The 12,473-nt window shown below is 39.1% G+C and overlaps 1 protein-coding gene across 13 annotated transcripts in view; it reads left to right on the forward strand.

The window, feature by feature from the left end:
- LOC122886361 (partitioning defective 3 homolog) overlaps positions 1–12,473 on the forward strand; it is a 237,904-nt gene that overhangs the window by 162,732 nt on the left and 62,699 nt on the right. For all 13 annotated transcript variants that reach the window (XR_006380334.1, XM_044218430.1, XM_044218420.1 and 10 more), the window contains 2 exons: positions 2,292–2,522; positions 3,870–4,104. Coding sequence is in view for 12 of the 13 variants with exons in the window: in XM_044218430.1 (XP_044074365.1) it covers positions 2,292–2,522; positions 3,870–4,104 (466 nt within the window). In the remaining variant the exon portion in view is untranslated. The remainder of the gene's footprint in view (positions 1–2,291; positions 2,523–3,869; positions 4,105–12,473) is intronic.

The raw sequence follows: 12,473 nt of genomic DNA on the forward strand, positions 1-12,473 counted from the left end.
TGATTAAAATAACAAAAACCAGCCAGTACAGTTAACACGCAACCTTTGCTCCTACTGAAGAGACAAATCTATAAAAACATCACAAATATATAGTTTCATTTAAAAAAAAATATTAAAAAAAAGACAGTAATTTCCTAAAACCGCCAGGCACAGTAGCTTTTAGAAAAAGTACATTTGTTATGGACTGTTCTCAGCCGTGGATTAATACACAAATGGTGCGCTAGTTAGTATTTATATACTCGTACAATTTCATCCTTTCCTTTCTTTGACATTTATTTTTCTGTCTTCTCCGTCCTTACTCATCCCTCCTTTCACTCTAAACTTTGTGCTGTTCTTCTTCTTCCTCACTCCTTCCTCCCTATCTCTCTCTCTTTCATTTGCTCTCCTCCCTCATGGCACCCTATGTTAATCCTTCAAGCCTTTATTGTATTTTGCAGCCTTCTGCTACAGTAGTTCTAAAGTGACACCACCCAGGGGATTAGGACTCTTCCATTTACCTCCATACCTCCTCACCTTATCTTCTTACATTTATTTGGCACCGTACACAGTCTCAGCCTGTGAAAGGTGCCATATGGGAACAAAAATTATGCCTGCACCACTGTACAAATAGAATTAGTTTAATTAAACTGTCATGTTTCTCCTATTTTGCTGATGGTTATTTCATTCAGAGCCACATCTTGTAATGAAATTTGTAGTCAGTCAGGAGGAATGTTACACACACACACACACACACACACACACACACACACACACACAAAAATACACACAATCAGTCAGTTTCCTTCTTGTTGAAACAAACAGTTTCCAGGTTTAAATATGGTGTGTTGTTGTCAGAGTTGCTTCTTGGTCTTCTGAGGCTAGGTACATTCAAGCAGACCAGGTGTTTCTTCTTAACTCATTACATTTCCATGAAGGCTGACTGTGTCATTACTGATACATACCTAGTTTTTTATAACGTTTTTAATGTTCACTGGCCGCAGGAGTCGTATGTGTGCTACATTTTTTTGCCATATTGTTATTTTTCGCATCTAGTCTATTTTTGACAGACCCGTGTGCATAACTGAAGCATGGAATAAACCTTTCTGAGTGCTTTTTAGTTCATCCTCTTCCCCTGCATCATACTGTATGAAGGGAAACAGAATCTCTTAAAAAGGTGTTGTAGCATTTAGGTAACATTTCTGCAGAACGGATCAGAAATAGGGAACAAAAAGAAAGCTACAGAATGCAGCCTGAGAATGACAAAGTTTATTTCCAGGTTCACACTTACTGCGTGTGCTAATGACATTTTCAGTGGACGTTCACCTTGAGGGTCATGATGAGGCTGGCTGGAGCAAATTCCAGAATCCACTACTAAGTTTTTTTTACTGAAATTACTCAACAATGGAGACTCTGAGGTCATACTTGGACAGCTTTAGTTGTTGGTCATTTAGAATTGGCAAGAAGTGGCTTGTTGTGAAATATGTCACATTGTTTAGTCAGAAAAAAGTCTCTCATCCTCTCAATCCATCCTCTTAAATCATCCTGTTAAGTCATATTGTAACATAACTCTCATGTTGCTTCTCTCACACTGCACCATCCTTTATCCTTGAGAATGTTTTAACACCGCTTTAATTACAGCCAAGGTCAATGTGGATGTATTGAATTTGGACAGATTTTGTTATTTATTACTATGTGATGGGGAAAAGTGCTATGTAAAGGTTATGTTAAAATAAAATCAGGATTTAATGAAACGGAAATGAATCTAGATTGTAGGTTTTTAGTCTATCTGCTTTTTGTAATAAAAAATATTAGAAGAGATTAGGAAACTGATAATAATAAATGAGACCACAGGTTGGGACAATATTTCGCTATAATTAAGCACTCATTATTTGCTAAAAATTTTGACCATAGTGATACATACTTCGAATTCTCTTTATCCACATCCCCCAATCAATGAGATGCTGACTTGTTGAGACATTTTACTGAGTTCAAAGATGTAGACACAGATGTAGTCATTGAAGGCGTCCTACTTCTTACAACATTCTCGCTGAACTACTGCTGCACAGATTTTTGCTCCATCGCCATGAGGAGTTGTCTGAGAAAAGTTAGATAAGCCTCCCTCCTGGTAGCTGGTTAGCTGAGATTGGTGTAGAATAGAAATGGACTGAAGTTTGTCATTGGTTACTACAGTATACAGTACTAAGATAAGGTATTGGGGGACTTTGATAGGGCCACCATTGTAGACTTAGTAGGTTTGGTCAAAATTATTCATTCATTTTCCTACAGTACATACCTCTGTATCCTCCCATCAGGTTCTTCTACAAAGGATGTGGGACCATCACTAGGCTTAAAGAAGTCCAGCTCTCTCGAGAGCCTCCAGACGGCTGTTGCCGAGGTAACCCTCAATGGGGACCTCCCCTTCCACAGGCCACGCCCCCGCATCATCAGGGGGCGTGGCTGCAACGAGAGCTTCAGAGCAGCTATCGACAAATCCTATGACCGACCAGCTGCAACGGAAGAAGACGATGAGGGCATGGAGACATGTAAGATATCCCCCATTTGCCCATCGGCCAACAAGACTGTCATGTTTTTGAAAAATCACAGGTTTGATCCCACAACCGCCGAAGTATCATATCCATCAGCAGTTGGGAGTTCTGTCAGTGTCCTTCAGCAAGGAACTTCAACCTCAGTCACTCGATAACTTCTGGAACATATCTGAAATATGAAATTGTATAATGATGACATCAGTGACATTGCATTATGGGATCCTGAAATGTTACTAAATTACACTAACACAACAATGGTAATCAATAACAAGGATTGATAACGAAACTGATAATGTGTCAGCCACTAAAACCTGGATGTGGCTTCCATACTCATGCATGGGAGTGACAGCATTCTGACTGATGCTTAATATCTGGCAGCTGATTTTATTTCTGCTTGTGGCAATGGCATATCGCTGTCTCAGGATGTAACTGTCTAATGCATTACATGCCATCACACTGTCAATATGAGGCATCTTAAAGAGGATGAGTCAGGAGGATGGGTAAAGTTTTGTGTTAGACAGCGTCTTGTCTGGAAATTGGTCGCGCATTAAGCTGCCTTCTTCCAGAGTCATAGCATTAGAAAACCACACAACAATATATTCAAAGTCACTGTGTATGTTTTTCTTTCCTTTTCTATTTAATGCTTCCTTTTTAGGGCTAAATTTTGATTTGATTAATTATTTTATAAATGTGAATAACACAAAATGTAAAGTTTATTCAAATAATTTTCAGAGGTATAAGACCAACACATACACCCATTAATTCGTTCGAAGCGATGGGAATTATGTGGCAATGCGTATATGAGATGGCAAAATACCCACACAATGCTGTCTCCTGATCTTCCTGATTTATTCTTCCTCTTTATGTGGACGTGACGTAAAACATTTCAAACACAGGTGGTCTTCAGATCAGCAGTGTGTAAAGAGTTTGATTCTCTAGTTCTTTATATCCATTTTAAAGCTCAAATAATCAGATGTTTTTTTTATCTGCATAGGGTTAGACATGCCATAGTACTATCAAATAGTAATTCATGTATTAATGTATTGCTTTTCATCATTTTAGTCTCTGTCAAATGGTCTCCATTGATTACTTTTTCATTGTAGACCAGAGCTCTTCAATCACTTGTAATATGTAATTAAATTGTTTTAGGGTCCTTTTGGCACTTAGGAGACATAATTGCACATTTATGAGACTTATACATTTTCATTTTTTAGGCTTACTGAGTTTCATATGTGTTACAGTTCTACTTAAAGTTACCTGTTCATTGGTCAAAAAGATGATGTTCTCCATTCTCCTCTGTTTCTTTCTCTGTCCCTCTTCTTTGATGTATTTCTCTTTCTCCAGTGGAAGAGGACACAGAGGAAAGTTCACGATCAGGGAGAGACTCTGTGTCCACAGTGGCCGACCAGACCCCGCTGACCGGCTCCGAAAAACCCCTGGTCAATGGCACAAATCGCACCAAAGAGGAGAAGAAGAAAGACAAGGGAGGGAAGGAGAAGAAGAAGCAGGACGGGGGGAAGGAGAAGGACAAGGGAAAAGCCAAGAAGGGCATGCTGAAAGGACTCGGGGACATGTTCAGGTAAGACTGTAAAAAAAAAAAAAAAAAAAAAAAGTCTTGTGAAAATGATTCTTAACTTGTTTTTTACCAAACCAGCCTGTTACAAAGTGCTTTTATAAAGCAGCAAGCAAGACAAGCCCTCACAAAAATGTACGGAAATCAGTTGAATTATATTTCTAAGGTATTTCTTTGTTTAGTGTCAAGATTTTATTTAAGCTTTTGAAATGTACGCCAATTGGTAACAACAGTCTTCTGCAGTAGACCAATTAGCAAGTATCCTTGAGTAATAGAACACTCAGTGTCTTGCTCAAGGGATATTGGTTGTACTTTTTGCTTTATGGAACATTGTTACTTGTTCACTTTCTGCACAAAAATCTTTCCCTATAGTTTTGGGACTTAAATACACAATCTACTAGCAACTGTGTAAGAACACTGTAAGAAGTAAATACACAGTGTGTTCAGAGCTTATCTTGTAAAGTAAGTGTCTTGTAAATACATTGTGTAGCAGAGAGATTTTAATTGAACACATTTACTGTTTTATCTGCCCATTGCGCAAGGTTAGCACAAAACTTGCCTGAACTAGATATTAGGGCTGGTCGAATAATCGCATTTTATTTCCAGTTACAATTTTGGCTTTCAGCGATTATGAAAACAAGATAATCGAGAGAAAACGATTATTGTGCCACATTCCGTTTTGCAATGATGCTCTCATTTTGAGACAAATGAACACCACTGGCCTATACATTTCCTCCCCTTCCTCCATCCCCATTACCATTGGTGTTCACGTCATTTGGTCTGCCTTCTCTCCATCCGATCGGTTGGGAAGCCTCTGAGCCCGGGCCAGTAATATATCTGTATGTCATATTAGCCAAAGTGGCGGTGGCAAGGAAGGGAAAACAGTGACTCTAGTCTGAGAGAGGAAGGTAATGAGGTCCACAGAGATGGAGAGAAAAAGAAAAGATGGAAGAAAAGGTGATACAGTTGGGTGCAATGGGTAGTGAAAGAAAAACAAAGAAATATTGTTGGAGACAGAAATTGAATGACAGAGACTGATAGAGGTCTAATACCTTGTAAGGGAAAGAGAGATAGATCAAGTAAGCTGGCAGATTTTATAAGTGAGATTTAAAAATGCACATGGATTAAGCTTATTTCAAACTAATGCCATATTTGAGTGTAAAGGTTTATTCTTGTCCTTCTAAATAGCAGTTTGACAAAATAATCTCAAGTCAAGGTCCACTTACTAGGTTTATCTGGGGCTTTCAGCTCCATCTCATCACAATTAGGTTGTCTGAGTCAGTGTCTTCGTTTAAATCTCGTCTCAAAACACATTTTTATCTGAAAGCATATCCTGATTTTACGTGAACTGGCTGTTTATTTTACTGTTTATTTTATTGCTTTTCTGTATTTCATGTGTTTTATTTCTTTATATTTCGTCATTCACTGTGTTATTTTATTTTTCTTGTTGTGAAGCACTTTGTACTTTGTTTTGATAAGTGCTCTATAAATAAAGTTTTATTATTATTATTATTATCTCACAGTCTTCATCAGCAAGAATTATCTCTGTTGTCACTGAGATGCCTCAGGTGATTAGGTCATATACTGTATATTAGAAAGGTCACCTGATGACAACTGAAAGCTCCAGAAAAAGCTAGGAAGTGGATCATTTTGTCAAACTAATGTCACCTTTGTTGTCAATTGAAAAAGCACCCACACACTGAATTGACCACACACTGAATTGATGCTCCCCAAAAAAAGATTTATTGAGGACAGCTATGACATTTTGACATCACATCTTCAGGTAATACCTAACGTCTAACCAAGAAGGTCTATATATAGACTTCACCTAATTCAACCCTGGTGTGAATCCCAGGTTGAGCCTGCAATTACATCAACATGTCTAAAAATAAACATTCGGTATCACTGATAAGTAAAAATACACAACCTCTAAAGTTTGTATTTATGGCATTTTTATGGTGTACTCAAGCCCTTAAATACATATACTGTAAGACTTTGTGAGAAATTGAACGTAGCTTTCAAGATGGAGGAATAGTATGCAAAGTAGGAAAAATGGAGAGAAGTGAATGAAAAAGGGTCAACACAAAAGAATGAGGGAGGACAGTAATGGGCTGGGCTCTCAGGAGTTGAAATTGAGCTGTTTGGCCCTCAGGTGCAGGTGTTGAAGCCAGCAGAGCTCTGTGTCAAACAGGTGGGATCGCTTCAAATAACACCAGCTTTCTTCTAGAAGAGCAGAGAGACCCGTGGAAGGCATTCAGGGCCACACACACACACACAATGGAGTAATCAGTGGGATGCACACGGACAAATACTGCAAACTCGTACATGCAGGCACAGTTCCCGCTCATACACACACTGGAATTATTAGTAGGGAACACACACATACATAGAGACATGTATTGTACTCGCACACAGACATGGGAGGATTGTATGAAGTGCACAAACTGCACACACATGCAGAAATATTTTGAAATCACAAATCCACACACCACATAGGCCACTCGGTTTACACACAAATCCGCACCCACAATTTAGTCACCGACAAATGCACACTGCAGTGATCTTCTGTCCTCTTGAACACACACTGACACACACTAAAATCCAGTTTTCCGCTTCTCCTCCCAGATGATAACAATTGGTGTGTATTGTCAGAACATCAGTGTTATGGAGCACTGATTGGCTCAATATTGGCCACTCAGATCTGCTCCATTAAAACTCTGTCTGACTGCCCGTTTGATCCGTGCCCTGTGTTTACTGGCAGAGACAGCTGTGTGCTCCAAGATAATGATGTGAGATATATTCAACCCATGTGCATGTCTAGTCTGGATCACAAACTCAACTTAAAGGAGTAATCCACAAAAAAAAACCAAGTTATTTCACTGTTGACACAGCACACTTGTGATTCATTTTCTGAAAGCTTTAACATTTTCTTATCTGAACACATGATGTAAGATAGATTTGAACCAGAGAAACTCACACACAGGAAGTGATGTAGTTAACATTTCTAAGAATAAACACAAGACAAAACCCTCCAAATACTGAATTCTTTACTTAAAGTTTACTTAAAGCTTCTTCATAATATATATACTTTTAACTCCCATTTAGCTGGCTGACTTATCCAATATTTTCTTTAGAAGAAATATGCTGTTATTCTTTACTTTAAATAAGGTGCCACATTAGGTAAAGGTGGGGTATGCGATTCTAATCCAATACACATCTTTTTGTCTATATCACTATCTGCTAGCTGTGATTTGTGCATCAGGTAACGTTAAATGACTTGCTCACAGACATTCTTTCTAGTTTGCCAAGATATGCTGCTGTTGTGATGTTAGCTATAGTAGCAGGAGAGTTGTGAGTATCGCTGTCTGGAGCTGCTTTGCTGGCTCTGGGAGACGTCCCGTCCTCTCTGGCTGTTAGCTTCAAAGCAGCACCTGTAGGGACAGTTTGCTAACCCACAACCTAGCTAACGTTAGTTACATTACTTTGTGTGTCGTTGTTCACTCTGTATCATGGTATTTGTCATGGTATTGCATTTCTCCAGAATCACATATATACACACAAATATGTATGTGTATGTGTGTGTATATATGTGTATATTCTTTAAACATTATTTACATTACTGTTTGCTGTTTAAGTAGAAAAAAAGAACTAGGTAGATTACCTCATAGGAAGTTTCCAAATCTGAACAGACCAAGAACAGAGTGAAGTTAGCTTTTATTTCACCTTTTTGTGTTCTGTCACATTGCACTAATGAAGACAAAACAAGAAAGCACCACATTCAGAAGCTCAAAGCAGAATTAACAGGAAATCAAAAGAAAAGCACATCCTTGTAACACCCACATTGTATGATTGACAGGTGATATGTGGGAGCTACAGTTTAGCAAACACCACAGCAGTAAGCACTTAGCAACAAATATGTTACAGGAAAGGGGAAAAAGAAGTTATCAGATTTTGCATATTTCACTTGTGTTAGTGTCAACATGTCATGATGAAACAGAATACAAATGTGTTTTAGCCCAAACCACAGAGGGTGGATGTGTCAAGAACAAAGTTACTGTTTTTTAAAAACCCTATCACACTACCAAATGTGAAGTGAGCAAGTTAGTTCCCCTGAGTGGCTTTACAGAACACCCGATGAGCTCCGAAGAGCTCCCGATGAGTGTCATGTTATTGTGTGTGTGTGTGAGTGAGTGAAGGTTTTTATTGCAGGAGTGTCAGGGAGCTTGTACTTTGATGTGTGTGTGCATGTAGGAGGGGTGGATCGGGAGTGGGAGGTCTGTAGAAGTCAGAGGTGTGTGTGTGTGTGTGTGTGTGTGTGTGTGTGTGTGTGTGTGTGTGGTGTGTGTGTGTGTGTGTGTGTGAGAACAACAGAGCTGCCACTGACTGACCCTCTCATGTCTCGAAGGCCTCACACTCAGTCCCAATCAAAGCCTCATTACCATCAACCCCTGCCAACAGCGCAGCCTGCCAACTCTGTATCCATCTCTCTCTCTCTCGCTCTCTCACTCTCTGATCATCACTTGGACTCAGAAGCAACACCCAGTCTGTTAGCTTGGCACCGGCAAAGATGGACGTTTGCCCAGAAATTCAAGGGCTGCGCTAATTTTGCAGTGGTTTTAGTCTGTGTTGGTGTGTGTGTGTTCTTGTCATGAACACGTGAACAAGGCTGAACTTAGAAAAGGCTCACGCTGTGACAAGCTTCATGATGTGTTGCAGAAGAAGCACTGTGAGGACTTTTTTGACCATTCTTGCCGTCTGCCCATAGATTTTCTCAGAAACTCATACTTGCATTTATTTAGTAGAGGCTTGTCATGGATGGTGGGACATTTATGGATCATGCTCTGTTTAAGGGAAGAGAATACAGCATGATGCGAGATAAGAGGCAAATGGTCAGGGTTTACAAACTGCTGATAATGTTGTATTCATGGTAACTTATTGCCTGTAGTCTCAGTTGTGCCGACAAATTAAGACTTGGCTGGCGGCCCTATGAGGCTGTAATGCTCATTTAGATACCAAAAAATTTTAAAAAAAGTTGTTAGATGGATGAAAAATGGAGTGATAACTTTGCTAGTCTTAGATCCCACAAGTCGAGCAAAAATCTAAAGCTTGGCCTTAGGGTGACGCTGGAGGAAAGCTTATGTTGTTACCTAGCTCAAAATACAGTGTATAGTGGCCTTTCTAGGACTCTGCTTATCAAGCTCAGCTTGGCTTAACTTTCATGAGGCTAAGCTAGACTTGGTCATTGCCAGGTTTACTTTGGCTTAGCTGTACATTTAGCTGGATGCCAATGTTAGCATAATGTTAGCATATTAGCATATGTATATATTATTAGTATATGATAATGTAATAGTAGTGCGTTAACATAACAATCAATTAGCATGCCAGCATGCTAATGTTAGTATGTAAAGTTTAGCACGTAATCTTCTTAGCATGCTAACGCACAAATAATAGCATATTAGCATGCTAAAATGTTAGCGTTCTGTGTTGATGATGATGGGCTGATGGGCATTCATTTTAGCGGTATCCTGCCATGAACAGAAGTGAAAATTGTGACCTTTGGGTGGCATAAGACTGAGTCAGGTGATCACTGAAGTTATTAGGATTCATCCAGCTTTCATTCAGCTGTCCTCATCCTTCAGTTACACTTACATTGATGGACTCCTGAAGGTTTTAAATATTTTAAGGGTTTTTGTCAGAGATTAAGAAACACAATAGTTTCATCCAATAATAACATTTTGACATTTTCATGGATGCCATAATGCTGTTATCATATTTTATTGACATTCATTCCTGACCTTATCTAAATTTACTACTTTCCCATGCTTTACTGACATGTCAGTGGTGCTGCATATCCAATATACCACCCAAAACAGCCCACAACACCACCAGACTTGTTTTTACTTTTTGTGCTGTTAAAAGAATTAGCAATGTCACACGGGTGGTCTGCTGAATTGAATTAGCTGAATCCTTGACATTTTGAAGTTGTCTTTTCAAACCACAGAAACCCATCAAAGCCTCTTTATCGATGGTGTCGGGCTCACAAGACGAGGCGGGCCTAACTGTGCCTGGAATATAAGATTATTAAATGCCCCGGTGTCATGGTTAATACTCAGTCTCCTCTTCAAAGTTTTTGCATTCAGTCATAAATCTTGGGGTGTGTGTGTGTGTTTGCGTATGTGTGTGACAAGAAGAGTTAGGTTGTCTTTTAAGGGAGCTGTTAATGAAAGTTAGTGGTGTGGAGAGAAAAAGTGTCAACCGTCTCTCGCCGTGATAGATCACTCCTGCTCTTAGCATTAATGGCGAGCCGTCACTCTGAGCATTTCAGGCGGCCGCAGTTAAATTAATCAGGTAATGGACCTTAGTCTCCAAGTACTGTGGTTTCTCCTCCCCATTCCCATCTCTTGGTTTTCCTCAGTTTGTCTTTTACACTCCACAGCATCAGTATCTGTTGTCGTTTGGGGGTTGTTACTTTTACATTTTACATTTGCTACAGGAACATTTTAGTAGTTGATCACATGAGATTTTTTAATGCATATATTTTACTGTGGAACAATCTCCTTGACTTAATCAGTGGTTCTGGGAGATTTTCAGAGTTGGACAAACTAGGAGCCATTCTGAATTGTAAAGTTAACAATTTCATGGAAACTTGGGAGCCGCTTATTGCATCATTGCCACGACGCATCATAAATACCCTTGGGTCACCACAGATTTATTGCAAATTATAATCAAAGACCCTATGTCATAGCGAGCACACATTATGTACGGGAGAGCGGGGACAAAGGACCCCAGCCAGACTTGAATTAGGTGTGTTGCGATTACAAGGCCAGTGTCTTCGTCTTTCCCTTGGCTACCAGAATAACACTTGGTGGATTTTCTTGAAGAACTCTTCCATAAAATTTCTTTTAAAAATGAAAAGATTTATTTATGAAATTAGTTATTTTGTCACTGGATAAACCTCACACAGATTTACCCAGTTTGACAAATCACTAGTACATGTCATGATGGAAAACCAGATTCAGCAGTAGCCATCTAATCTCTGCCTTGCATGTTTTTGTGAGACCTACACATGGCGGGCAACAAAAAGACCAGATGCTGAACCTCTGGGTAGCATCTGTGTGCCACACGCACTGAATGTGTTCACTCTTCTTGGTTCACACTGATGCCAAAGCATCGCAGGACATGTTCTGCTAGTCCTCTGTTTCTGTTGTTTTTTGGGGTTTAGTCCACTATAGGCCATCAGTATGCTGCAAGTCAAAGAATTTGATCCATTCTCTTGTAAGTCAGGAATATTTGATCAGTTTAACAGGTAAATCTGAACTCACGTAGGGCATAAAACTGTTTGTTTGCTTTAGAAATTTTCCCAGACAATAAACACCACAAACTAGGAAGGAAAACTTTTTAGGTCCTTAAGAAATCCAACATACTTAGGTAGGAAAAGTCATGGAACATCACAGACAGTGTGGAAACTGAAAACTGTGTTTTCTTCGTTACTCTCAATCTTTTTTAAACTCAAGTGTGATTTTTGTCCCAATCTTTGATTCACACACACACACAAATAATTATTTTTTTCACTTAATCTTCATTATTCTCATCCTTTCTTTCATTTTCCCACTTTCCCTATTCCGACTTTTTTTGTCACACACAATATTGCACAATTCTTTTAGATTTCATTTCATTTTGCTTTCTACACATTTTTGTCTCACTTTCCCATTCATTTCTTCTCTCACTTTTATTCCCATTCAGTGTTGTTTTCTTTTTTTTATTTTGTTTTTTAGTGTTTCTCACACACCCACACACTCAAACCACTGGGTTTTGCTCTGCAGATTTATTCGCTTGTTTTGTTCTTTCTCCCTGTGTTTTTCTCATTGATTTTTCTTTATTTCTCATGTTCCACTTTTGGGATTTTCACTTCTTTAGTTTACCTTTGATCCTGTCACTTTCTCTTCCTTCACTCTTCAGTCACTTTCACACACACAGACATCTGTACACACATCTTGAATTTGTCTTTGTATTCTTTACTGTAGTTTAGTTTTCGGTCTTAATGTTTCATTCATTGAGTTTTTCTTGCGCATGTTCATTTTTTCCTCTCTTGTTCACCGTCTTCTGGCTCTTTCATTAACACACACACCTCTTTGGTTTCTCTCATCGTTGTCTCTTTAGAAGTCGTAGATATTCTCTCCGGACCAATTTCCCTGTGAATAATCACAGAGGTTCATTGTGGAAGCGAGCACTGTGCCAAAGTCATTTCCCTCAAAAGGCTGCAGCTTTATACTGAGTCAATCAAGCTGAAATATCTCTGCAATAGCTCCTATTTCGTTAAGCGTCACTCCCTCCCTATGAATATAATTACAGTGATGGGCCGCATCTACACCGTC

The sequence above is a fragment of the Siniperca chuatsi genome, linkage group LG13 (assembly GCF_020085105.1).
Source record: "Siniperca chuatsi isolate FFG_IHB_CAS linkage group LG13, ASM2008510v1, whole genome shotgun sequence".
Taxonomy (NCBI): Eukaryota; Metazoa; Chordata; class Actinopteri; order Centrarchiformes; family Sinipercidae; genus Siniperca; species Siniperca chuatsi.